The following is a 26300-nucleotide window of genomic DNA, read 5'->3' on the forward strand; positions in this document are numbered from 1 at the left end:
GAAAAGTAGGTAACAGTCCAGTGTTCCTGCACAGCCTGGGCTCGAGGTATGTTTTTAATATTGAACAGTCCAGTGTCAGAGAGCAAGGATCATCAGTGATTACACATTGAACATTAGTGACTCTGCTTCACAGGTGGTTGTCTCACAGATTTTAGACAAGTTTAAGGAACCCTGAATGTTGCTTAAAGAGAATGTCTGCATGATCCTCAAGGATGCTTGGCTGGCAAATGTAGGAAGACAGGAAAAAAGATTCTGAACATGGAGCATCTGCCTTTTGATGCCAGTGAAAGGATGGCACAGTTTGAGTGGTCTCCTGTTCAGTACAAAGGCAAACAGCCTGCTATGGAAGAGGCTGAAAATGAATGCTAAAAGGGATTTGATGTAAAAAAAACCAAATACAACCAAACAGAAAAGGAAGTTAGTCGTCATTCAGCATGAAATCAAGATAGCAAACCCAAAATTAGTCAAGGATATAAAAGTAGTAGATTTTCTATAAAGCAGTACTAAGGAGTCTGGGTAAAAAAGGAAAGTAATCAGAATTACTTATTTATAAATTCAGTTTAGCTGGTATTACTGGCAATAGATAGGAAGAACTGCATAACTGGAACATTAAAATCAATGCTTATAACCTATTTTGGAAAGATCAAGCAGAGAGTAGGGGGAAAAAGAGCGGAACTCTATGAAAAGAGACATATGTTTTGAGGACACTGGCAGCTCAGAAGCAAATGCTCTTGAATGCAGTGGATCAATACTCTAACGGATAAAACACTAGATGGGATAGTAGCTGCTGCTGCAAATCACCAAATCATAGAAGAGAGCAGGATGACTGGATGCCTTTGTACCTTCTCTAATGTGTAGGAGCAAAAAAGCTGTGCTATCATCTGAGATTTCAGTCTGCCTGACACATGCCTAAGGTTTCATGACACTGGTACTAAAACCTCTGCAGAATTTTTGGACGTCATGTACAAACATTTCTTAACCCAAAAAGGGAAGCTCAAAAAATGAGAATTTTATGTGAGATCTCATTTCACAAATAATGAAGAGATCATAGGACTTGATAAGAGAACTAAATATTAGTGGTTATGATAATAGCTTGATTGCTCTTTATGGGTGTAAAGAGAATGAAACCCAAGCAGTAATACGGATAGTGCAATCTTTTTACCAAACTGAAAATTACTGTAAAGGAAAATCAGCTATGAGAGAGAACTGGTCAATAATTGGAAAATACAAATACTCTATTTGATAGCTGCAAAATTAGGAAAGCTGTATGTGTTAAAAAAATATCTAGCTCAAGGGGGTAATGAAAGCCTCTACATAATTGTAAATCATCGAAATGAAGGAAAAAAGTTGATAACACTGAATACAGAGTAGAAGTAAGGAATTACATAATAATTCTTCCAATAATTGTAGCCGACAAGAAATTTATGGCCATAAAATTAAGGACAGTATTTTTCAAATACATTAGGAATCCTGACAATGGTACCAGTTCTTTATCAGATTGTAGTGGAAGATTTGCTAAGATTAATGAAGACAAGAAAGAAGTCTTCAATAAATATTTGTATTTGGTGTTTAAGGAAAAAACAGACAATTGGTGATGTTCTATGAGGATGATAAACTACCAGGCAACAACAACAACAACATATCAACAAAGAAAAACATTAAATAGAAGCTTCTGAAGTAAGAAAATATTTGCGTAGAAAACTTCAGATGATTACTATCCAGGAGTTGTTAAATAGCTGACTGGAATCTATTGTTATTACTGCTTTTTGCCAAGTCTTGGAACAATTGGGAAAGTTCCAGAAAGCTGGAAGAAAACTTATGTTGTGTTAATATTTAAGAAGGATAAACTTAATGACCTAGATAATTACAGTCCCATCAGTCTGAAATTGATCTGGAGCAAAGTAATGGAATGGCTGACAGGGGACTCAATTACTAAATAATTAAAGAGGAGAAATATGGTAAATGCCAATCTAAGTACAATATGGAAAATAGATACTGTCAAACACATTTGCTGACTTTTTTTTCCATTATTTGTGACTAAAAGTGAAACACAACACTGTTGATATACTTTGATTCTATATGACACTTGATGTGGAACTCATGACATTTGAGTTAAGAAACCATAATAATACGAAATTGACATGTCGCACATTAAATGAATGGAAAACTGGTTAACTGACATTTCAAAACATGAATTTAAATGAAGAATGATCACAAAGCAGGAATTCTGCTAGGATAGCTCCCTGGGCATACTCTGGTTAACATTTTTATCAACAATTTGGAAGAAAACCCAAATGTTTACAGAAGACTCAGTCATTAAGGTAGAAGTTGGTAATAAAAAGAAAAGATCACTGGACTCGTTGACAAGGATTATGGGGTGATCTGGTGCAAATTAATAAAGTAAGTTCTAAATGTAAAGCCACAGGGACAAAAAATTCGGGAGGATAGGCTGGCTATTCTATAAGGGTTTGAAAAGGTTAATTCAATAATTAAACCACTTTTTAACTGGAGCATCTGGGGCAGTGTTCCAGGCCAAGTTGGACAGAACCTTGAGCGACATGGTCTATATATTATGAGGCGTCCCTGCCCAAAGCAGGGGGCTTGGAACTAGATCATCTTAAGGTCCTTCTCAACCCTAACTACTCTATGATTCTATGAAAAAGAATTGACTAAATTTGTATTCACAATCCATGTCAATACTATTAAGTATGAATGTACTTCAAGAATAACATACTCCACTGTCCTGAATGCAAAGAGGATGAAGTGAATCCGTATTACATCATGCTATTAATATGCAGTCACAGCTCATGCTGTAATGGTTCTGAAGGGAACATTACAGTGTATTTGGAGAGTATGTCTGAAAAATAACACCCAAGTTCTTAATAAGCTCCTTGGCAGCATGTAAGGTTTGAAGGACCCTCAAAGCTGAGCATGTGAATGGCATTTTTTCCCTTTGTTTAGTTTTAAGTCTTATCCCAGAAATGCTTTTTCCTTCCCCTCATTGTGGTGGCTGACAAAATAGCCCACTTAAAGGAAACAAATCTCTATGCCATGAGTACCTGCGTACCAGAATCTGCCCCCAAATTAGATGATAGCAGCTGCTGCGTATATACCAATGCTGACAAACACACCTGGAATCTCCAGTCCTTTTATGTACCCAGTTAATCTATATATGTTTAATTCAGCACACACTGACAAAGTTAAAGTTTACACTTTGAAGCCTGTTGCTTTTTGATGATGCTCTTACCTGGGCAATAAACCAAGTAAATTAAAGGCTAATTAGAGGAGTTCTAGAGTCTTTCCTCTCTCAGCACCATGGAGTCCATTGTGTGATGGAAAAGATGCAGGTCCTCCTGGTACTCGTCAACATTGTAGCTGCAAGTAGGGGTTAGCATCTTTCCATGAGATGTGAACTCTCCCACATCCATCAGCCTTACACAGCTCATGAAGCATGTGCTGGATGCCCAGTCCAAGGGGTTACAATGACATGATTTCAGAGAGTGCTATGCTCTGAGAGACTGCTTGAGGGATGTACCCTTTATGGGTAGGGTCCAATGTACCATTCCTACAGATCTCCATTTCTGTGTGCATGAGTGAGTTCAACGTGTATTAACACACAGAAATAAAAACATGGGTTATTGTAAGTGCAGCTTTTGTGGCTAAGTTTACCCAACTTTACCTGGTATGTTGAGAACAGATGCTATAAATGTCTTTAAAGTCAATTAAATAATTTATGTATAGTTTACATTTGTGTGCAGAAGATTTTGATACTTTCTAGAGCAGAGATCTTTGTTTCTTTGAGTTAAGTGAACTCTCGGGTATTGTTATAGTGGCATAGACACAAACAAAAATAAAAGTGTTTAGCACAAAATTGTGTATAAATTATCTCAGATGATTGAAAATTGTGTATATTTATTCATATTTCAAAATAACCCAGGCACAATTTTGCAAGTACACAGAAGCATATTCTCCAAATGGGAGCAAAACCAGAGAAGCATACAGAAGAAAACACATGGCAGAACATCTGAAATAAGTATAAATAGTATGAAAGTTTTCTAAGTCTACAGTGATATCTACTATGAGTACACTTGTCAGCATTACAAAAAGGCAACCAAATAATACAAGTAATAAATAGCATAACATGAACTTTCTAAATCAGTTTATGTTAGCAGCATATAGTAGCAACTGTTCAAGAACAGAAGAATGCTTGTACATTGTATATAAATGCACATATGCACAGTTATACAACTGGAAGGCCCCAAGAACAAAAATACCCAGGGAAAACGATCAAGGTAATTTTTACATGTGATACAGTATATAAAAACAATGCATGCATTGTTCCAGCATGTTAATGATAAAAATCACGTCCACAAGTGGAATCAGAGTTAACTCTTCATCAAACTGAGCACTTTCCATGCTGTATCCATGCTGGAGTACTCTGTTTTACACTACATTCGTTCTTTATGGACCACATTTGGATGCTAATTTTAGGAGGACTCAGACGTTGTTGATTCCCATGATCTGACAGGAGGAATCAGATCTCAGATTTGAAAGAAAAATACCTATTAAAAAAAAAAAACAACTCATAAAACCTGAGTGGAGGGGGGACACATGACAACAAAGGGCTTCTGTTCAGCCAAAAGATGGGTGAAGAGGAATGTCACTTTTCTGTGGGGCAGTCAATACAGTGGCCTCACTTAGCAAGCTATAGTTTGTATGACGGAGTGGTCCTAAGGATATGGACAAGACTCCTTTTGGATGAAACTAAAAAATGTGCTCCAGTCCCTAGTGGCATTGAGCCCATGGCCCAGACTAAAGACTGCACGGAATGGAGATCAGGTTCTTAGCACCAACACTTTCAGGCTGCACGTCTGATTCAGCTGAGCCAATTCCTTACTAACACAGACATAGGCTTCAGAAATATACAGAATAAACATGAATTCACATGTGCTACAACCTATATTTAGCATATAAATTAGTTCTACTTGTTCTTGCTTGCCACTATCAGGAAAAAGACTTTCCCTCTAGACCCTATTTCTTTGTAGATGTTTGTGCATGTGTCTATGTATGAGGAAGGGATAGATGAACAGCCAAAAGAGTAGTGAGAACTCACTTTTCTTTTTTCCTCTGGCCATCCTCAGAAATACTATTTTCAGCAGCAACAATATGAAAAAAAACTACAGGCATCTTTGTCAATCTTCTGCCATTCCTGTTAAGAAGATACTCCTATAAATGTCAAAAATTTGTGATCTCCACCTACCAACATCCTGACACTATCTGTATCAATAAAATAATTCCCAATGTTTCACTCAGACATGAGATCTACTTAGAACATAGGATTTGTGACTGTTAGCACTAAAGCAGGTTCACAAAAGCAAGCTTAACTATTTCTACTATTCCAGTGAAAAATGCCAATTTTAATAAATATTTCCTGACTGGTTTCAACAATTTATTTCCTGTCAGCTGCTAATGGCACTTACAGAGCTCCAGCAAAGTGCTTTATGCAATACGTGATATGAGATAAAGAAAAAGCATTACTTAAGCTGCTTAAACTAGGTTTGCACACAACTTGCGTTATTTATTATAGTGTGAGAATAAAATGTGTAACATGCTATCATGCATAGTACATGGTAAGAACATGCATTAGTTCAAGTTTACAGTAAATCAGAACAACAGTGGCAGATGCTGACAGCTGCTTATCTTGAGGAATTCCCAGAAATAGCAGCAAGTGATGCAAAAAAAGGCGCAAAATCAGCTATTTAAGACACCCATAGAACAGTCACTCTTGGTGAGTTAATCATACAGACAATAACAAAACCCACAGATATCTTTCCCACCACATTCAAAGAAACTGAGTTCAGCACTTGGGGTGAGAGTGTGCCCCAAGCAAGGTTATGCTGCTGACTTGAGGGAGCATCCCTGCTCTGACACACATCACTCTTTGCCCCCAGGTTAGCATCACCAATCCCCTGGCCTCACCGAAGGGGAGGATGAGCAGACTTTATGCAGAAAACAGGCTACATAAGTCAGTTGGAGAATGCACTCACCCCATGGGGCTGGAAAGGGCCCAAATCTGTGGCTGGGCGAGGAAACTACAAAAGATGGGGAGCAGGTCTGGATATACCACACAGATTGTTCCAGCTTCTGCAGAAGCCCTGTCTTTCAGTTAGGAGAGACCCTCTCTTTCTCCTGCCCCTTTCTGGAGGGTTTGCCTAGGAGACTCTAATCCAGAATGGACACATGAGACTTCTGTAGATTATACAATAAAAGGTTTTCAAAGACCTTACTTTTCTCTGTGTTATTGGCTGTACGTCACAGCAAGGGCTGGAAAAATACACGTGAATCTAGTGTTTGGCTATTTATCATTCTTCAATCCCCCATGGTTAAGTCACATTGCTGTGCATCTTCTCAGGAAAGACCGAACAGAATGAAACACATCTGCTGAAAATGAAACACTTTCTCCTCAAAAGAGCTATGCCTAGTCAAGAAAAACAGACCTATTTTAGTAAATACATGACTCTGTTGTATGTAGTACACCCCAACACCCAGAGACAGCTCCTATGTAATCCTTTGGCACTCAGAGTTTCACTGCTCTGGGCACCCTAAGGTTCATCACAAACAAACCCCCATGAAAATGTCATCAAAATATAAACATCAATATGTAAAGTGCTTCTGATTTTCTGCTTACTGAGGGTGACATCCAGTTATAATTCATGAGTGAAACTTCTTTAATTCTTACATACTTGGAAGTGTTCTCTGGTTGAGCATCTGGGTTCTCCTGCCAGTTATCTTTATGTGGGCTCCTACTTTTGTCCAGCCCACGAGCAGGTAAAGACTCCCTGCATCAGCACTCCAAGTGTGGGATGGGCTTCTCTTTATTAACTATGCAATGCATTATGTGCAGATTGTACTTCTCAGACAAAACACTGCTTACCTTAGTATCCAGGATTGCAAAGGTTTTACTTAAATGGGTGCTGTATTCATAAACCTGTTAAAATAATTTCCGTTAGTTTTGAATTGAGTTCTCAGAGATACCTACATCAGTGAGCCTTCAGTTAACTTGTGTCAGGCTGACTTCTTCATCCCTGGTGTTGTCTATATAGAAATCCTTAACACAGAATTTACCTCTACTTTGGCCTGTAGAGGGGATTTTTTCCCACGTAATTCCTACTAGAGAGAGTAAGACAATAATTCTACAAAGGAGCTAAAGGTAGTCAAAGAATCAGAATACTTTGGTAAAGTATTTTTAGGAGAGATCAATGGGTACTCCTCTCCTAAAGCACTTTAGGGGCATTTTTTAGAAGTTGGAACACCATCTGCTCCTAAGTAGAACTCTTACTCAGTCCTTCCTTCTTACTGATGTAACTGATACAAGCAGTCTGCAGATGGAGCCTCCCAACACAGATGGAAAGGGAGTTTGGCTGGATACAGAGACTACGTTTTCTTTCTGTGAACGTGCCTTGATATAAGCTGAGGGATGCAATCCAGATATCTAGTGGGGTTGAAAAGGTTGGGATCATGTGTGCTATATATGTTTGGAAAAACAAAGAACAGGTTTTTATGTTACTCAGTTAATTACCTGTGAATTAGTAATTACCAGTCAATAAGATGTTTTTTTTCTTTTCCCCTTGGGAAAAATTCTGCTCCTATTTAAAACCTTTTCCTTGAAAAAAAAAACCCAAAACCCAGAATGTAATGCACATAAAATATAAAGTGTATTAAAATCTGAACATTTATTAAAACCAAGCCTACAGCAAACCAAACAATAAATGCTTTTCTTTTTTTTTCTCTTCAAGAAATGTATTTTAAATAACTAACTAACTATTTAAGAAAACATTTGGTGACTACTTAGCTGACTGATGGCAAAAAAAGTGCACAAATTATTTGAGAGTATTCCGCTATTAGCAGGAATGTGAAGATCTATTTGAAAACCTCAGGTAAACTCCTTGCTTGTTTTATACACAGGAGTAGTTGATTAAAAGAGGACTGCTTGAATGAATAAGCAATTAGGATCTGATTACATTCAGGTAAATTGTAGTAGGCTTTATTTTAAAGAATTAATAAATGACTCTCAGCTGATGTCTAAACTGCTCTCAGAAGGTCATCAAGATCTCTTACTGCCCAGCCAAGTACTGAGATTCCTTCTTCATTGCCACAGTGCTGATTTTTAACAGATTTCAGCTAAGTAATTTCTTTGTAGAATCGTCTTTAACACTGTGGTCACAGTTCCTTACCCATAGAATAAAATCTTGCAAATATGTGTTTAGTTTATGCTAAAGACAGGCTCATTTAAATAAGGGAACTGATGTTCATTTACTCTAGTGTGAATGAAGCCTGCTGCAATGTTTCTAAAAGTGGATCTGCTCTAACTGCAAATCCAAGCAAAGAGCAACACTTTTACTATGCTCTGTGGCAACTGCACTCTAATGATGTTCTCAATTTTGCTGTACACTTAGCTGTTCTTAGAGCTGTATTTTTCTTAGCCAGCCTCTGCGTGAGATATTGTTTCATACAGCGTGCAAGCACTCTACAAGGAACTTCAGCATGAAGCACATATTTTACAAGAGTTTTATGGCGATCTGGCAAGTCTTAATTATCTTAAAAACTTTTGCAGGATTAAAAACTGCCTTTCATATGAAAACAACTTGCTGGGAAGAAAGACTGTGCCTCATGAGGATGCTTCTCATGTAAATGTGCCCAGCCCAACTGCTCTTCCATGTGCAACACTTTCATAGTAGTTTTCTGTTAACCCAAAGACCTTCTAAATGCAAGTTGATTTTGACGGATACTCTCCTTCTCAGCTCCTCTTCCCACAAGGGAATTACAGGTTTTCCCAGGCTGCTCTGAGCAATATGTGTGGAACATTGTCCCTGGTTCTGCATATCCTGCATTCTTCAAATCCTGCATTACAATTTTTTTTATTAGCTTTTCGTCTGTCCAGCCATCCATCTGGACTGAAAAGTTGCATATGCATATGGTGCTAAATCTAGCTCACTGTCTTTTCCTGCTGCAGCTCCTCATCCATCCATGAGCCTTCCCCCTCTTGATTTTATCCCATGCTATATTAGCCTACAATTGATTTTAAACTCCAGGGACAAGAAGCAGCCAGTTCAAATTATTTGTATAATATAGCAGTGCCTGTAGCCTTCAGACACTTTGGGCACCTCTCCTGTGAGGCATTATACAAATACATTGCAAATGAGAATATCCGTCTCAAGAGCTTACAGGAAAGTCAGTCAAGACAGGGAGTAGAAAATATTATTGTTTTCCTTTTCCAAACAGAAAGGTAAGACATCCAAGTCACTCAAGAAGTATGGGACGGAGCCTGCATTTAAATAGAGATGTTTATACAGGATCACAAGCATGGTCCCAGTCTGTCTGACAGCCAGCATGAATACTTACAGCACTAAAGTAAGCAGTGAAAGCTGAGCTATATTGAAAATAAGATCAGAAATCTGCATTTACAGTAGCAAATAGAAGGGGAGAGAGAGATGATACCCTGGCATCACCTACCAACAGCAGGAAGAAACCAGTGATCAGGAGGAGGAACACTGGTGAAGAGATCTCCTCCTCATCCCAAGAGTTGCAGCTGCTGCCGAGAGAATATATATGCCATGAACATATAAAATATAGATTTATATATACAAATATACAATAGGAAATAGTCAGTATACAAATACTTACATGTAAAAATAGCTTTTTACTTTCCCCTTTTCATGATTTACAAAAGCATACAAAGTTTCCTGTTGGTTAATGTTTAAGTAGTGTGAGTAAACCCTGTGTGTCATGTTTCACACATAATTCTTTCAAGTGTTCACAGTATTGGCTATTACAGTGTTGAATCTGACATTCCAGATATTAAAATATTCATAGGACACATTCTAAACTTAAAGCATTAATTTAAATACAGTTTAAATAAAACTTACATGTATAGTTGAATTATGGTCATATTACAAATGAGTCTGCTGCAGTTGAAAACATTCTATGAGAGTAAGCTTGGAAATACATATTTCAACTAGAGATGAGTATATTTTAAAATTCTTGAACTACCTCTTGATGTGCAGATAATACTGCAAGGGGGTGAGTTTTTTCAACTCCATTTGAAGCAATCCAAGCTGAAAGAACCCCGTATTAGAAATTAGGCTCAGCAGGCAAGCAGATGCACAGAACAATTCATCATCAGATCCAGACACACTGTCACTTTCTTCAAATACCCAACAGACAAGAATAAATGACAGGTACCATTGTTTTTGTGTTAAGAATAAATGCTCTGTAGCATTCTTCATCAGGAAAATGCTTTATGGATTTAAATTAATCCTCACAACTCCCTTGTGAGGTAGATAGATACTATCCCTGCTTTTAAAGATGGAGAAACTGGAGATTTTAAATAAATGATGATGACTGCCTAGGAAATACTGTCAAAATGCAGGTATTTGGATGTTGGAGCAACTCTAAGACACAACTGGAGTAAATGGAGATGTTTGTGAGACAATACTAGCCAGCTTGGGTAGTGACAGTAGGGTTGGTAAAACACCCAAAGGTTCAGCATGGACTGCAAAACACAATCTTTGCTAAGTGCCATGCTGCTGGAGCTAAACTGTGGGACAACAGCCTCCAAAAGTAGAAATCACGTAATCCAATCAGGTGCAGCCTGACCAGGGTGGAAGGAAGTTGCATTTCAGAAGTTATGAACTAATTGTGAGCCTTAGAGTAAACAGTATCTTCTCATGCAAGAGTTGTGTACAGTTCAAGAACCCTGTTTAGCTCATCTCTAATTTTACCATATATGCAGGTGCTTGCATGTGTTCAGGCGTTTTTTTAAATCAATTCACTCATAGACTTTGGAGGTCTGTATTTTACCTCCTATTTCTTTTGTGGAAAATTTCTTCCAATACCAGCTGCAAATATGAATTTTAATTATGTAAGGTGATGAACAAGTTTTAAAGGACCATCATGTCCTCTGTGTGCACCTGTATATACAGGAAATCTCATCTGTCTTTAATTGCTACTGCCTTGAAATGAAATCCAGTTAAAGCATAAAGTGCATTGTGTGGAGTACAACCCTAAGAAATAACAAACAATGTGTCTGCCTCCCAGAGATGATTAATTTGCTTAACAGCTGAACCATCACCCTCTTTGTCTTCTGGCTTTTAGTTTAGTGTTACCTAGGCTGAGAAAGGCCAGCCAGATGTAAGCAAAATTGTTGTAAACTGAGGCATTTTTGTAATATGCTGTTAAGGGAGTGTTGAGAAAACCAGTATCAAGACACTGTCCAGTTGGGGTGTGTAAATATTATTGTGTGTTTCTTGGCCCATTTAGCAAATACTTTCTTTTCCGTGATAAACCTATGGCCTCCATATGGAGCATTTTCATGCAGAAAGTATTCCTCGCATTCATCTCTTCCTGGCTCGTAATAGTGATAGGGAACTTTACGAAAGCTTTCTGACCTAGAGAAAAAAAACAAACCAAACAAGAATTATTTGCAATAATATATATATTTCCAATAAGTATATATATTAATATATACTGCTTCTCGATAGAGGATATCAGCATCCTTGCTTGTATCAGAATTAGTGCGTCTAGCAGGATTAGGGAAGTGGTCGTCCCACTTCACTCTGCACTGGTGAGGCTACACCTTAAATAACGTGCTCAGTTTTGGGTCCCTCACTACAAGGAAGACATTGAGGTGCTTTGCCTGTGTCCAAAGATGGGCAGCAAAGGTAGTGAAAGGTCTAGCAAACAAGTCTTGACCAGCACAGTCTCTTCCTCATAAAGGAGCAGCTGAGGGAACTGGGATTGTTTAGCCTGGAGAAAAGGAAGCTCAGGGGAGACCTGATCGTGCTCTGCAATTACCTGAAAGGAGGTTATAGCAAGGTGGGTGTCAATGTCTCCTCCCAAGTAACGAGTGACAGGTTGAGAGGAAATGGCCTCAAGTTATGCCAGGGGAGGTTTAGACTGTATATTAGGAAGAATTTCTTCACCAAAAGAGTTGTTAAGCACTGGACAGGCTGCCCAGGGAAGTGGTGGAGTCACCATCCCTGGAGGTATTTAAAAGACGCGTAGATGTGGCACTTAGGGACATGGTTTAATGGTGGACTTGGCAGTGCCAGGTTAACAGTTGGACTCAGTGATCTTAAAGGTCTTTTTCAACCTAAGTGATTCTGTGAATTATCTGAAATCCTTTCTACGTGTCAGCACCTGAGCTCCTTCACAAAATTGTATAAGGGCTTTCATTAGAGCATGATTTCAATTATTTTTTCCTATGGAAAATGAAGCTAACTGTATCTCTCAACATACACTGGTCTTATCAGTCAGTAAGAAGCTGATGGGCTGACTTGTATGGGTACTGCACATTTTGTTTAACCAGTGAGAACTCAGTCCATAGGGCTCCATCCCTAATCAGTCTGTTCTCATTGGATAGCCCCAAATGTTGAAACTGGTTCTTGAACTGGCTGAATAAGACAGTTATAAGAACAATATATAGAATTGCAGCTTTAAGGGAACCCATCATTCTCTGCTGCCAACAAACTGGAGTGCTATCGTGCTGTTTACTGGTTTTGCATCAGTGCTATGCAATGTCAGCTGGCTGAACTCTGTGAGGACAACTTTAGTCCTGTCACCCCTCATCTCAGGGAGACTAATGTGTTTTCATAAACAAAGAACAACATATGTTCATTCCATCTGGATGACTCAATCAGTGAGATCTGCAAGTTCTAAAAAGTCAGTCTCTAATGTTAAGATACCCTAATTAAATAGCTGTGACTCAAATCCCAAAATCTTTTTGTTAGGGTTTGCCAGGAATGAGTCCCACACTGGAGTAACAGAGAATGAGGAGTGAGTGTCTGCACAAGGACTTTAGGAGCTGAGGACCCACCAGACTGATTACATGCAAAACTTGAACCAGTCTAGGTACAGAATAGTAGATTTGTACTAATATCATACACTGTTTATGACATTCCCTGGTTTTCTGAATGAGGAGTAGTTACATTTTGTATTTTTATACCATATGCTGTAGATTAAAACATTTAACTTGGACTTCTAAAGACTGTATTTAGTTACACTTCTGACAACAGGATTAATCGTCACTGTAAGGTCACCAGCAGTAGTTGGTTGGAATTTATGTCAGTTTACTGTGATAAAGCTTACAGGACTTGTTTTATCTAATTAGAAACATGCTACTACCCAAAACAAGTCATGTATAACCTAGAAAGTTCAAGTAGGTTTCTCAATGGTGGTGAAATGTAATTTCAGGTAACTATCCTGGGCTAACAAGTTTCTTTCACTTCTAGGTGTATTTGGCATTCAGAGAATCAACATATTAGTATTTCCTCTATAGATTTGTTTTAGCAGTAGAAGTAAGTACTAGAAAAGCAGAAATAAGTCAGAAAAGTATGAACATACTCTGCTTCCATGTAATTCAGGAACTGCAAAAAATCTTTGATTAAAAATAGTTCCTTATGACAACCAATGTTAGATTTTGTAAATGTTTTTATCAACAGTAAATGCCATATCAGGACTAAATATGTTGACAATACTGTCACATCAATGCCAAACAGTGGGAAATGACTGCCTGATCCATTCTGGGGATTTATGATATTAAAATAAATTGTGAAATTTTGACAAGACATCAGAATTGTAGATGCATGAAAATAATTTCCTGTGATCTTACTTGCAGTAGGTGTCATTTATCATCCCATAGACGTGAATTCCATAGCAGGCATCCATAGCCAAAATTAAGGTAAACCAACCCGTACTGAGATATGAACCTGACTGGACCCTGTAAAAATACAAAATACACAAAACAATTAAAGAAGTATAATCTATTGCTTGGGACAAAAGGCATAAACCAACTTGACAATCTGTCAAAACCATACAACTACATTGAATTATTTATAGATATGCTCTCATTCTTCCCAGCTTGGGGCCTCAAGCAATTGTCCACAAAAGAGATACCGTGTTAAATATCTGAAGCCAAACAAAGCATCTCCCATAAGACAGAAAATAATCTGGTTTTACATGTGAAGGGTAGCAATTAGTAGAGTGTGTAAAATGAGATAAATTTCACCAAAAAGCAAACTACTGGCAGAGTTTGTGCTGTGTGCATGTGAGTATGCACCATCCTCTTCCACAAGCAAAACCTTAATTTGCAGTGGACTAGTCTCAGCCTGAAAATTCATGCAACAATTAAACTTTTAAGGACATTTGGATAAAAAAACATTAAATACAAGACTTTGAAAAACATTACTCTGTGCATATCCCTTTACATAAATTTGTGTTATCATTCTTAAAGATAGCACAGCAGAGAGAAAAACACAAGAGGACAGTGCCCAGATTGATAGCCTTTGATCAAATAACTAGGTGCATTAAATCAGTCCTAAAGTATTACCTGGATGAGTGACAAAAAGTGATGAGTAAGGATTTGGCTCTCATGATGGCTATGCGAGCAAATATATTCTCTGTTAATTACAGACCAAATCCCATTCAGTCTGCTGACACAAATGTTCCCAGTGGGGAACTGGAAGACAACAAAGCTACTCATGTAACCTGGGCAAGCGAGACTTACTGCCTTAAAATCTTGTAAGTAATAAGAACACACTTTTCTCTCATTGCTTATGAACTGATTGAAGTCTAGCTTTGTGCATATATTGCTTTCAGTTTGATTGAAATAAATGAAAATAATTGTCTTAAAATTATAAATAACTTGTCAAATTTCCAAAGAAATAAATATATCACAGAAGTCATAAAATCATCTTAATAGAGCCCCAACTTTGGCTCAGTTTGAGAGAGCTGAGTGAGTAACAGGAAGGGATAATTTAGCTTTATGCCACACCTTTTAGCTCTTGTTTTTTGGGTACAGCAGGGAGCAGTCTGTTCTCCATCATAAGCTAAAGTAGTGTAAGGTTTGCACACAGTTAAGTTTTGTTGCAGAAGAACTCACAAGCAGACCTATGTATGAATCAGTTATCCCCATCAACAAAATCTTCCAAAACCATTTTCATTGCTGGGTAAGACTAAAGCTTTCATGTGGAAAACACACCATCATACAGCAACTTATGCAGCCTATAAAACCCAACTGTCCTGTGAGACAGAAGAAACAACCTCAAGTGTTTCTTGCTGGTTCAGAGCAAGAATGTAGTACATTACCCTGCCTCCCAGGTAAATCTCCCAGTTACTGGCTTTTGGCTCTGATTCTGTGTTAATTCCTTGATCTTGTTGAGGTTTGACTAAGTACTAATTAGTATGACTGGTGAAAAAGTAGTTGTACAACCTTTATAATGACACTACATGCCACATACACGACCAAGATTCATATTCCTTCTCTGATCGATAGCTTTTATTACGGATAGTAGAAAAGCTCCAATGGATTTACTTTCCTAAGGAAACTCCAGTACACAACATTTTTTTTAATTGAAAAACAATTACCTCAACTCCCAGAGAGTTTTACTGTACTCAAGAACACTGAAAGTAGTTTAGGCTACATCTTCTCTTTCTTGCCCATGTCTATCATCTTTCATGGGTTAGCTGGTGTAAACTTTTTTCCCTACCTTTCCTGAAATGTCCTTTTCCTTTGGGAAACTCCTAAGTTTAACTGCTTTTGTAAAGGACCATCCTGGTAATAATAAATAAAGGGTTAACTTAGCACTGAAGAATGAAAAGTGAAAACAAAAGGTAGGGTTTCAAATACCTGTGTTTCATTAAGTGGACACCAGCTATAATTGTGCTTCTTGGCACTTTTATATCCGCAAAACTGTACAATGGTTTATCTGTCCTGTTATGATCTTCATTTCTTCAAACAGAATGTTCTGTTACTGTCTAGCAAAGTGAATTCCCAATCCAATTCATGTTATTTTTGAGTAACATTCTGCCATGATAAAAATCTGCATTGCTTCTAACTTGCTTTCTGCTCTTACACCAGAAGAACACTAGCCTTGAGCTTTTAAAGCCATTTAGAATCATAATAATCATTTATAAGAACACTATGAAGATCAGGAACCTCCAGATAATGGAGGTTTATTGGAGAGTACTATATTGACAGCAGTGTCTGAAACTTGCTATACTCAGGAGGAAAAAGGAATTTTAAAACAAGAATTAATCAATATTTCATGTCCTGTTTTAACACCATTGGACCTTAGTCCTCTCATCTATATACTACACTAGCAGGATAAATAAAAACAGCAGAGTGAGTTCCCAGATACCTTCCCTTGGAGATGAAGTACATGACAGAATACAGATTATATGCTTTAAAACAAAGCACATTCCTCCCATTTTTTTTGCTCTGAAGATAAGTAGGGAGGCAAGGGAATATACTTAAGCAGTGGGGATCCTGGATGATTTGGTAACACCTTAGAATTCAATCTGATACCATAAACATACTTTCAACATTCTAATGAAAACAATATTAGAAAAATGAAAACAATTTTAGCTGTCCCCCAAAAGTCATACATCTCTGCATACCTTTTAAAATATTATCCCATAAAACTGTAGGGCAAAGCTATGTCTCGGCCCTTGCTATTATGCTAACACCGTGCACTCAATTTATTTCTCTACAGGAGAGCTTTACATGTTTAGGCAGGACTTTTTGAGACTCATTAGAAAGAGTTCCTCTTGTTACTGTAATTGAATTCAGATTTCAAATTTTACACACTGAAAAGAATCCTCCTTATGTGTAGCATAAGGCTATGTCACTGCGCAAATCTGAGGGAAAGAGGACATTAATCCCAAAATAAGGGAAATAAGAGTTTGTTAAACAGCATCTATAGAACTACTGTAGGCAAATTTGTTGTGATATATGTCCATACAGCAAATCCAAAATTGTTCCCTATAGCTCACAGTGACTTTTTCTTATACTCTAAAATTAATGGGGCAACAGATCTAGGCAGGAAATTGTCTCAACAGCTCAGGAGAGAATAATGCACCGTTTTTCAAAAAATGCATTTTAAAGATGTCTTCTTCTTTCATGACATGATTTACAGCTGGATGCAGCAATAAAAAGGCAATGCTCACAAAAAATTACTTTGTTTATCTTGAGAATGAAAGCTTATTTTGGATACTTCCTACATTATTAAGATTCTTGAGGAAATGTTAGTGTTGGGATGTAATTCATTCTGCTAAATACCATACAGCATTTCAGGAAAGTACATACCCATATGCTTAACATTAAACATATGAAAAGACCAATGGAATCAACATTATTAGGATACTTGAAACAAAGTATATGCTTACCTATCTTGCTCTTAGGAAAGGTTTAAGTGCTTAAAATGTCATTATTTCAATTCAGAATGTAAAAGTAAGCTCCAAGATTAATATTTATTTGCAACTTTCAAGTCTCAAAACATAGAATTTGCATTTTTAGAAATGCTTTCCATAAACTCCAGTAGAAAGAACTGATTACAGTTTCTCATAACACCTCAAAAATCGCCTTCTATATTTTAGAATATAGTAAAAAAATGTGTTTAGGATTGCTAGAATTGTAATGTGTGATACATAAAGCTTTAATTAAAAATTAATTAAAAATAAAAGCAATTTAGACAGGGTTCATTAGTCTTAGCTTTCCAATATTCAACAAAAAGCATAAGAAATTGATATAAAGAAGATGGAATAGAGAATGCCTTATAAAAATATTGGTGACTGAAATTAATCTTCTTTGACATCTATAACCATGCTTTGATGTAGGCTAAATGAAGGAAAATCTAGTTCCTTCTCTCATCAGAGGAAAGTGGAGGAACATCAAATATTTTCTTAATGATCAAGGGCAGGTGAGTTCAAATTGGGTAAGAGTTTTATTGCCACTGGAGTTCTGATTTTACCACAGAATTCTAGGAAGTTCTTTTCTTTCTTCTGTTGTTTCAGGATTTTTTATGTGCACAATCAATTCTAGCTCTATGGTTCAATGCACTGTAATTTCCAGTGGGGAATTCAGTGGTAGAAAAATAAAAAACTGAAAAAAACAAGAAGTTTGTTAAGCCCGGGATGATCTGTAGACCAGCAATTTGGTGTCAATCTGATTGCAGAAAAGAATTTAGAAGCCTTTTTTTTAAATTCTTTGTGGAGAAATTAGGGAGCACCGAAGGTCAATTAGGAGTGTTAATTAAGACGAAAGACTAAGAGTTGTGGGACTTCAAGAAGCTATGAAGTAATAGAGAGCTTGCCAAAACCATTAACTAGACATTTTTTTTTTTGCTTAATTTCAAAATATTGCAGTAAAATAAAATTCAACAATGACAGATTGAAATGACAGGATTCTCCAGGGCAATTAGTTGAGAAAAAAAAAAATCTTTTCATAAAGGCTGTTTATAGACTCTAATCCTCAGATGACCCTCCTACCAAACTACTGAATCAGAAGCAGCTTTACTTGCAGCAGCTTGTCAGGCCCCTTGATTAATAAGTATAAATAAAGGTGTTGGTCAAAATAAACTGAGAGACCTGTAATGCACAGGGTGGAGGCTTCATAATATGAGATGTCCTTCCAACATGCTAAAAGGTTTTTACAAATGATTCAAAATAAATAGCAATATTTTCAAGAACTGTGCCAAGGTTAGCTTTAACTGTGTTCAGGTAGACATGTCACTGGTACTTATCTGGAGCGCATCAAGATACTGCCAATCTTCTGGGAAGGGGTCAGTATACTGCGGTTTTGCCTGGCTTTCTGCCACTTGCCCTGTGTCAGCCTTGACTGTGACTGACCCTCGGCAATGAGGGTGGAAGGTACATGTTCCCTCTGCACTTCCTTGTTAAAGAAAACCAACTCTTCTCCCTGGGTTACTGTAGGTTTTTGCATTGCCGAATGTGTGTTTCCTTACAACTAAAGATATCGAAAATTGGTCTACCACCACAAACTGGTGGTCAGTTACTTAATTCTACCTGCTGTATCTTCTTAATCTTCTCAATATACTAGCCAAATCAATTCTACTATTGTCCTTATATTGACTGAGAGTTCTTTTTTCTGAGGAAGCATCTCTGAATACAGGTGCTGAGCAAGCCTTCTTTGACAAATTAAATGCCCACCTCAGTCACGGATTTGGTCTATGCCTTCCTCTTTGTATCAAAAATAGAATTACAAATGACAGATTAGAATGAGCTGAAAGAAAAATGTCCCAACTTCTGAGGGAATGGCAAGGTTCATTTTCCTACCATCTCTATTTTGAGGAGCACCTATACTTCTCATGCCAGAAAGCTGTTATCTTGAGAGGAAAAAAGGAAGGAAAATATTTGTACAGGTGAAGTGTAAGAATCTAAATGTTGAAGAGTATTACTCTAGCCTAGGTTTAATTCTGTTTTCTGTAAGACTTAGTGCTTTGTTGCTAGTAGTTTCATTATATACTTTCTGGGAAAAAAAAAAGGCAAAAACGCACAAGAAGAGCAATGAAGATGCAAGCACAGAGAGTTGATTTCACCTGGTAAAATTGGTTGCTATTCCTGCACTCTAAAGATACCTGTTAGGCAGTTGTTTATCATAATTATTCATTCTTCATACATGTGTGCATGCACACATGTGCTTGCTTTGCATTCTGTACTGATGCAGAACATCTAATAATAAACACCCATGTCCCTCTAGCAGTGAGCAGACTGTCTCACCCATTCAAAAGCCCACACCATGCTTCAGGTCATTTTGAAAAGTGAAACATTTATATATGGACAGATGTTTTATTATCCATCATATATAGTTTTATGCAAAGCTTAAACAAATGGAATGCATTATGAATAGCACAAACCACATTTCAGATTCAGGCAGGGGCTCTGCCCAGCAAGATGTACCTGGGAATGGAGAAGTGATGCACTTGTGCTAGCCAAGACTCTTGATAGGTCATCCTTACTGCAAGTTCTGAAAATCAAGTGTGGTCAGGTGGCATACCACCCAATTAACCTCCAGAAATACAGGTTTCCTATCTATATTGATACTGCACTAGTGGAACACACAGAACAAGAGCCTGTTTCAATTGGATTTGCTACAAACCCACAGTAAAGGCTACTCTTAGGTCGCAAAATAGCTCATGAGAATCTGCCTCACAATCTGATTTAAAAAGAGATGTAACAGTTAATATATCCTATGTCAAAATGGCCTTGGAAAAAAGATATGTGGGACACTTCAGAATGATCACAAAAGAGAACAGAGAAATTATGGCTTTAATGTATGACACTGCACCTAATTAAAAAAAAAGTACAACTATTTGACTTACTATTTACCATTTTTGGCAAGGCAGGCAAAACAATATTAGAACTAAGGAAGAATCTGTTACTGCAGTTACTGAAATCTATGTGGCATCTGCGTGGGTATGTAATTTATGCATTTAGTTCCAATCTTTGTGTTCTGTATATATTTTTTAATGCCTTTATTTTCTTTCTCTGCTCTATTCAGTATACACAGGGAAACCTGAAACAAAGAGAGAGAGTCAAAAAGAAAGGCAGCTTAAAGAAATTGACTTCTGCTGCCCAGGCTTCTGTAGTTTCCTTATTTCTGATTCCTTGACCTGACTTTGATGCATCTCAGCTCAGTTGTGAACTCAGGCAACAAGAGAAGGAAGTTATTTCATCCAGACAGAGAAGGCTCCTTCAGATGCCTTTGCTGCTGAGCTCAGAGAAGAAAAGAATTCCTGTTTATCAAGAGTAAGCACAGAGATCCAACTTGCTGCAAAGCACAAAGAAAAGAAACAAGACTAAAGAATTATAATTGTAAACTCTGCCTTCCTGATGATATATGTACATATATATGTATTATTTTGAGGTTACACTCATGCAGAAAAGCCTGTGCTAATCTTTCCAAGTTGAATGGCTTCCCCTCTAGAGAGCAGAGTTGCTAGCTAAATTTTTTACTGCTACTGGGCTTCTGCAGCTCTCACTGACTCTTCAAATACAAATTGTGCTCTTGGTGAAAGCTGTTTACAGAACAGTAAATCCCCAACCCAATCTGTTTTTCTTCCCCACTCTTCCCTAATTGTTTCCAGAAATACATATTCTCTTGATTTTTCTTGAACCAGGAATTCTTTACTTCCCTTTCTTAAGTACAAATGGTGGTCTGAGGCACAGCCCATGCTATTGCATGCGCTCAAGTTATTAGTTAAAGATGCCTTTTGCAAATGGTGCCCTGGCTGCAGTTGTCACATAGAATCTAAAATCAAGCAGTTTATGCATGATTACCAATAACCTTGACCAACCAGAGGTGTACTCTGCAGAAAAAGTAGCATATGACTCCACACATGTGCTTGGATTTCCCTGGTGAGCAAATGGATATTTAAAACAGAAAGGGATTCACACAAGGGTCAACTACCACAACCATGCAATTATGCTTGGAAGGAAAGGAAGCTAAATTCGCATAAGCACATCTGAGGGCTAAGCTCTTGGTATCTTTACACAGCCATTTTTCTCTTCAAAAATCACCTGGGTAAAAATCATTCCACCCTTACAAAGACTGAGTTTATCAGGAAATGCAACTCTTGTGGTCTATGCCAGCATCGCACTTGCTCCACAGTACAGCTACTTATGCTTGCAATGATTGATGGAAATGGGAGGTAATGCCAAATCTGCTTTCCTTGGACAGTACTTAAGTCTGCAAGTTAGTCGTGAGAGCATGGTGCATTCCTATCCCACCGTTTTCCACTTTCTAATACTTACTGTAATCCCTGATGGGTGTGACAAAGGGAGTGACAGCTGAAACCTAGACAAAGGTTTCATGACTTCTGCCGTTGGTCTCTATAGGGCAGCTTTATGTGGTCTTCCCTTCACCAGTAGCTGCATCCAGTTTGCTAAGCACTGATTCAGCATTTTCCCACAGGATGAAAGGTAGTAGAGAAGGATTTAGATTATCATCCTTTGTAACCAAAGTCAAAAGTGTTCCAAGTGGAAGAAAAACAGACAATGACTTTTTCCCACATCTACATTTAAATCAATACTTATTGTCTTGGGTCTTCACATTTTTCTAAAGGGAGGATGCAAACTAAACAGAGCTGCACTTAATCCAGGATCCTCAAAGAGATTTAATTAAGCACTTTCCCACCCTTTTCTTTTATTATTAAAGGGCACATACTACTCCTAGCTGCATATTTTAGTGAAATCTGTTGTAGGTGAATACAGAAGATATTTCTTGATTAGTTCTTATCTTGTCAAGACAAGGTACTGAAGGGAGTTCATCTAACCTTGGCTGAAAGCAGCTCACATTTTTCAAAGAAACATTTTGTATTAGTTTGAGGGGGTTTTTATGCTTAAAGCAAAAAATATGAAACAAATTTATAAAGGTGCACATTGTACGCAATGTTGGGGTGTGAGCAGAGGCTTTTTTTGTAAAGGTATTTTACTTTACTGCTATGGTGAAAATGAAAGAACAGCTATTACAAGATTGTAGCTTAACTCTTTTATTTGAGTGGGGAGAACACTGGACCAGATACTCAGCTCCCAGAAACCACACTGATGTACAACAGATGATATCCTTTTAAATTTTCAACAATCTGCAGTTATTGTGTCAGTTCAATCACTAGCTCTTTGATGTTAACATGGAAGTGCAATGTTATATTTTTCTCCATTTATACATTTTCTACATTTCACATTTATCTGAGAACTTTGCTCTTCATCAGGATGGATGCTCATCCAAAAACAGCTTACGGAGAGCCAACCATAATACTAATGGGAAGTTTCATTTCTGAAAGGAAAATATTCCCTGAGAAAAGAGAACTCAAACCTCACAGATAAGGCCTTTATCAGGGCATATCCCTCTATCAACTTGTTTCCCCCAACTGCAGTATTCATAAGAGTATTTCCAGGTAGTCTAAAATTAGTTCCTAATTTGTTGCTAGATTACTGACCGATTACTTGCATTACAGTAGCATTGCAAATCCTTGTTGTGCAAGGCAGTATACACTCACATGTGAAAATCCCTGACCCAAAGAGTTTAACTATCAAATAATCAAGAAAAACAGATTCTTTGGAGAACGTACGTATTCTTATACCTGGTTCTCACTAGGAAATGACACATACTGGGAATTCCTCCCTTATATTTAAGGTATGTAAATAAGTAGTAATTTAACATGCATGCAAAAGTCTCTCCACCAAGTGTAGCAGGTAGGACAGAATAAAAATAACGCAAGCCCCTGCAGTACTGTTCCATAGAAACTTCTTACAATGCTACATTGGGTTATAAAGCCACATTCTCTGGAATTTAATCCCAAGCCAAAGTGCTCTTCTCTACCCTGCCTATTTGCACAAACCAGAAGTTCCTTTTAGATACGGAACATCAATATTTTTAGCAAAAATTAATGAAATCTTAAATCTAGACAAAATATTCTGATGTGGAAAAAAGAAGAACAATGAGGTAAAAATAGAATTCGTGTGGGTCTGAATATTAATTCAAATGCAAGAGGCCATAATGTAACCCATCAGTCAAGTGTTGAAGATGAAATGCTAATTACCACAGATGTTGCCCTCCATTTTACTACTGTAACTTTCTCAGATTAACTTTTCCTGAAAGTAAAAAGGAACAAAATATTTTTCTTCCCTTTCCTTTTTTTGATATACAATTTATCGAAACACACATATATAGGTTTCATATTACTGTTTATATCAATATTAGGGTCTTGCTTACTCTCTCTATTCCATCCAAATGTCTCTAGTCTTTCATTGGTTACATAATTAACTCACTCTGCCCAGCTATCTGGAAAGAAGATCCTAGCCTCTGAGCTACTAAACCTTCCTTTAACTTTTCCATCTCTCTGTTTACATAATAGCTGGCTTTCTGATGGGCATCTCTCATTGATGTATATTGTGGGCAGAAGAGGTTGAGGTCCAGTTAAAGCCCCATTCAAAATATAGGGTATTAAATCCTCAGGACATGCAAGATTAGCTTTTGTTTTTTCCCTTCTGTTCACCAAAAGCCGCTATATTTATGCAGCAGGGTCTTCTGAAGGCTAGACGCCTGCAGCCACTGACACAAATATTTACACTGAAGGCAGCACCTTGATTGCAGACAGACATATTCCTCATGACAGACAAAGAATGGTGCGTTTTTTTCTCTCAGATGGCAGCCTTTAGAAAAAAGCATGATACAGCAAGCAAGGCAGTAAAGCAGAAGACTGCCACAGAGGAGCTCCAAGGAATAGGACCTATGGTTCAGAGTAGATTCTTTTCTAGCCTACTGAACACTTCCTTCAACATGGGACAATTTCAAAGCATTTTTTCCCATATTAATTGAATAGACTGCAGGAGGGTAAATGTACAAATGGAAGCTGGGAGAAAAGTCTTCATGCTTATTAGAACGGCCATGAAATGCTCTGAAAGATAATTGTTACGGCTTTCCTATCAACTGAAGTAGCAAATTGGTTAATTTTCTGAGTCTTTCATAATCTAGCTTTTTGAGAATAGTAAACTAGAATGATTGAACTAATCATCTAACCAGCTCACTATCAGAGTAAGCTAAGGCCTAGTTATCAACTATGGTGAAGAATTCAGCTTCAGGAATTTGACATTTCCAGTGAACCAAAGTTATTAAAACACATTCAAGAAGTAGGACTGTAGTTTTTTGCTCTATAAATAAATGCTCTGATTTCTCCTACACATATTATATTGCTATTAGTGACATCATCTTTTCAGTGATTCCCAGTATCAGCTAGTTAAGACTTGGATATGTTGCCAATGAAGCTCTGCAGGCAAGCAGCTCTTTAGAAGGCAGCATACATCCGAGGATGCTGTTGCTGCTCCCTAGACATCAAAGTTCAGGACACCACAGTTAACTGAATTCTTATCTGTAAAACATGCAAATATTAAAACAAGCTAATTAATGACAACTAGAAACTACAGCCCACTTGTTGCAATGTAGACGGCTCAAGACTACATCTTTTTGGCACTAAACTGTAAAATTTAAAACTGCCAAGAATCTGTTATATAGTTACATTACAGAGAACCTCAGGTAACACCAGTAGCTACATTGCTTGGAGGAAAAACAGATTAAAAATTAAGAGTTCAATCACATGCAGTACCAGATAATGTCACAATTAGCTTTACAAAACAACATAATTCTTTATGAGACTTTTTCTTTGCTTCTTCATGCTATTGGCCTGATAAGCCCTTGCCAACAAATACATTATACTAATTACAATTAGTTCTACAAAGTGTGGGACAGCTGAAATGATTTATTGATTTTTCCTCACAAAATAAAGCTTATTTTGAATTCCAAATATAGAGTAAGAAAAATAAAGCTGAAGTCCCAGATGATATTTATTCCAGACATGTATGAATGTGAAGATATTTATAAAGACACTCAATCCATTTAAAATGTTAATCTTACAGTAGTTCTTTGGGAAAAAAAAAAACAGTGCAGAGTGTGTTTTATGCAATTAAATTCCTTTTCCCCTGAGCAGGGACATTTAAGGTACAAAGCCAAGCTCTGAGTTGTTTTCAAGAATCTTAGAAATAAAAGCATAGTCCAACAATAATTAAAAAAAAAAAAAATCCAGGCTAACAAATAAAAGTGTGCACAATGTTTTCAGGCAATATTAATGCGGCACTATGTTTGCGTTTGATAGAATCTGATATCCACAAGCAATCTGAAAAGCAGAAAGAACATGAAGCTGTGTTAAATATCTTTCTGCATTCCATATCTAAGCATGGAAATAATAAAGGAATGTTTTTGCTTCAGCTCTTTGAGAGCTCAGTCTTAAGCATTTTTACAAGAACTTTCTTTGTCCTCCATCCTGCAACATCATGAATACTCCTTGAAACATACTGAGATTTTGCTCATCCTGCGAATATCCCCAATTTTGAACTGTATTTCCATGAAGGATGTGCCTGAACTGAGAATCTGAGCAGAATACAGCACTTGATCCTTCATGGGGACCCTCCTCACAAGTCTGTATCTTAAATTCCTTTGAAGTTCCAAAAGAAAAACAACCAACCAACCTAGACTTACTAAAAAATGAATAGCTGATCCAGTTTGATATTCTCCCAGTGCTTTTTATATGCCCCATCTCCAGAGCTGCAACTCACTCAAGCACTTAGATGTAACCCTTCTGAAATACACACAATGAATACATACAAGTAAATAGGCTTTGGTGCAACAGCCCCACTCACAAACCAGCAGGTTTTCTTCCTGATCTTTACACTGCCTTTTGCCACTATACTAGCCATTTTGTCCTCAGTCTTCACAAGAGAAGGCATAGAACTTACGGTCTGTGAGTCAGCATTATCCGATTAGGTCCACTTTCTATGGCTTGTTCAGTCTCGCTTATCAGACACACTGGAAAACATTTCCAATAATAAGCCATAAGAAATCTGCTTTCATATCTGGTGTCAGGCTACATATAACAGAAATCTTTTCATTT

General features: G+C 37.4%; 2 protein-coding genes and 1 long non-coding RNA gene across 6 annotated transcripts in view; 1 reads left to right on the forward strand and 2 right to left on the reverse strand.

Moving 5' to 3' along the window:
* The window catches only part of EBNA1BP2 (EBNA1 binding protein 2), a 498012-nt gene that overhangs the window by 202661 nt on the left and 269051 nt on the right, over window positions 1–26300 (reverse strand). The gene's annotated exons all lie outside the window — the stretch shown is intronic.
* Window positions 1–26300, forward strand: part of LOC134162926 (uncharacterized) — a 50770-nt gene that overhangs the window by 2684 nt on the left and 21786 nt on the right. Inside the window, exons 2-3 of one of the 2 annotated variants that reach the window (XR_009964491.1) lie at window positions 10065–10238; window positions 12789–12909. This is a non-coding gene — a long non-coding RNA (uncharacterized LOC134162926). The remainder of the gene's footprint in view (window positions 1–10064; window positions 10239–12788; window positions 12910–26300) is intronic. The other variant, XR_009964492.1, reaches the window with a different exon arrangement.
* ST6GALNAC3 (ST6 N-acetylgalactosaminide alpha-2,6-sialyltransferase 3) overlaps window positions 9672–26300 on the reverse strand; it is a 253727-nt gene continuing 237098 nt past the window's right edge. For all 3 annotated transcript variants that reach the window (XM_062617248.1, XM_062617247.1, XM_062617246.1), the window contains 2 exons: window positions 13670–13777; window positions 9672–11447 (listed from right to left, as the gene is read on the reverse strand). In XM_062617248.1, coding sequence (XP_062473232.1) covers window positions 11261–11447; window positions 13670–13777 — 295 coding nt within the window. In that variant the 3' untranslated portion in view covers window positions 9672–11260. The remainder of the gene's footprint in view (window positions 11448–13669; window positions 13778–26300) is intronic.

The sequence above is a fragment of the Pezoporus occidentalis genome, unplaced genomic scaffold, assembly GCF_034315485.1.
Source record: "Pezoporus occidentalis ecotype Australia unplaced genomic scaffold, CSIRO_AGI_Poc_V1 ctg194, whole genome shotgun sequence".
Taxonomy (NCBI): Eukaryota; Metazoa; Chordata; class Aves; order Psittaciformes; family Psittacidae; genus Pezoporus; species Pezoporus occidentalis.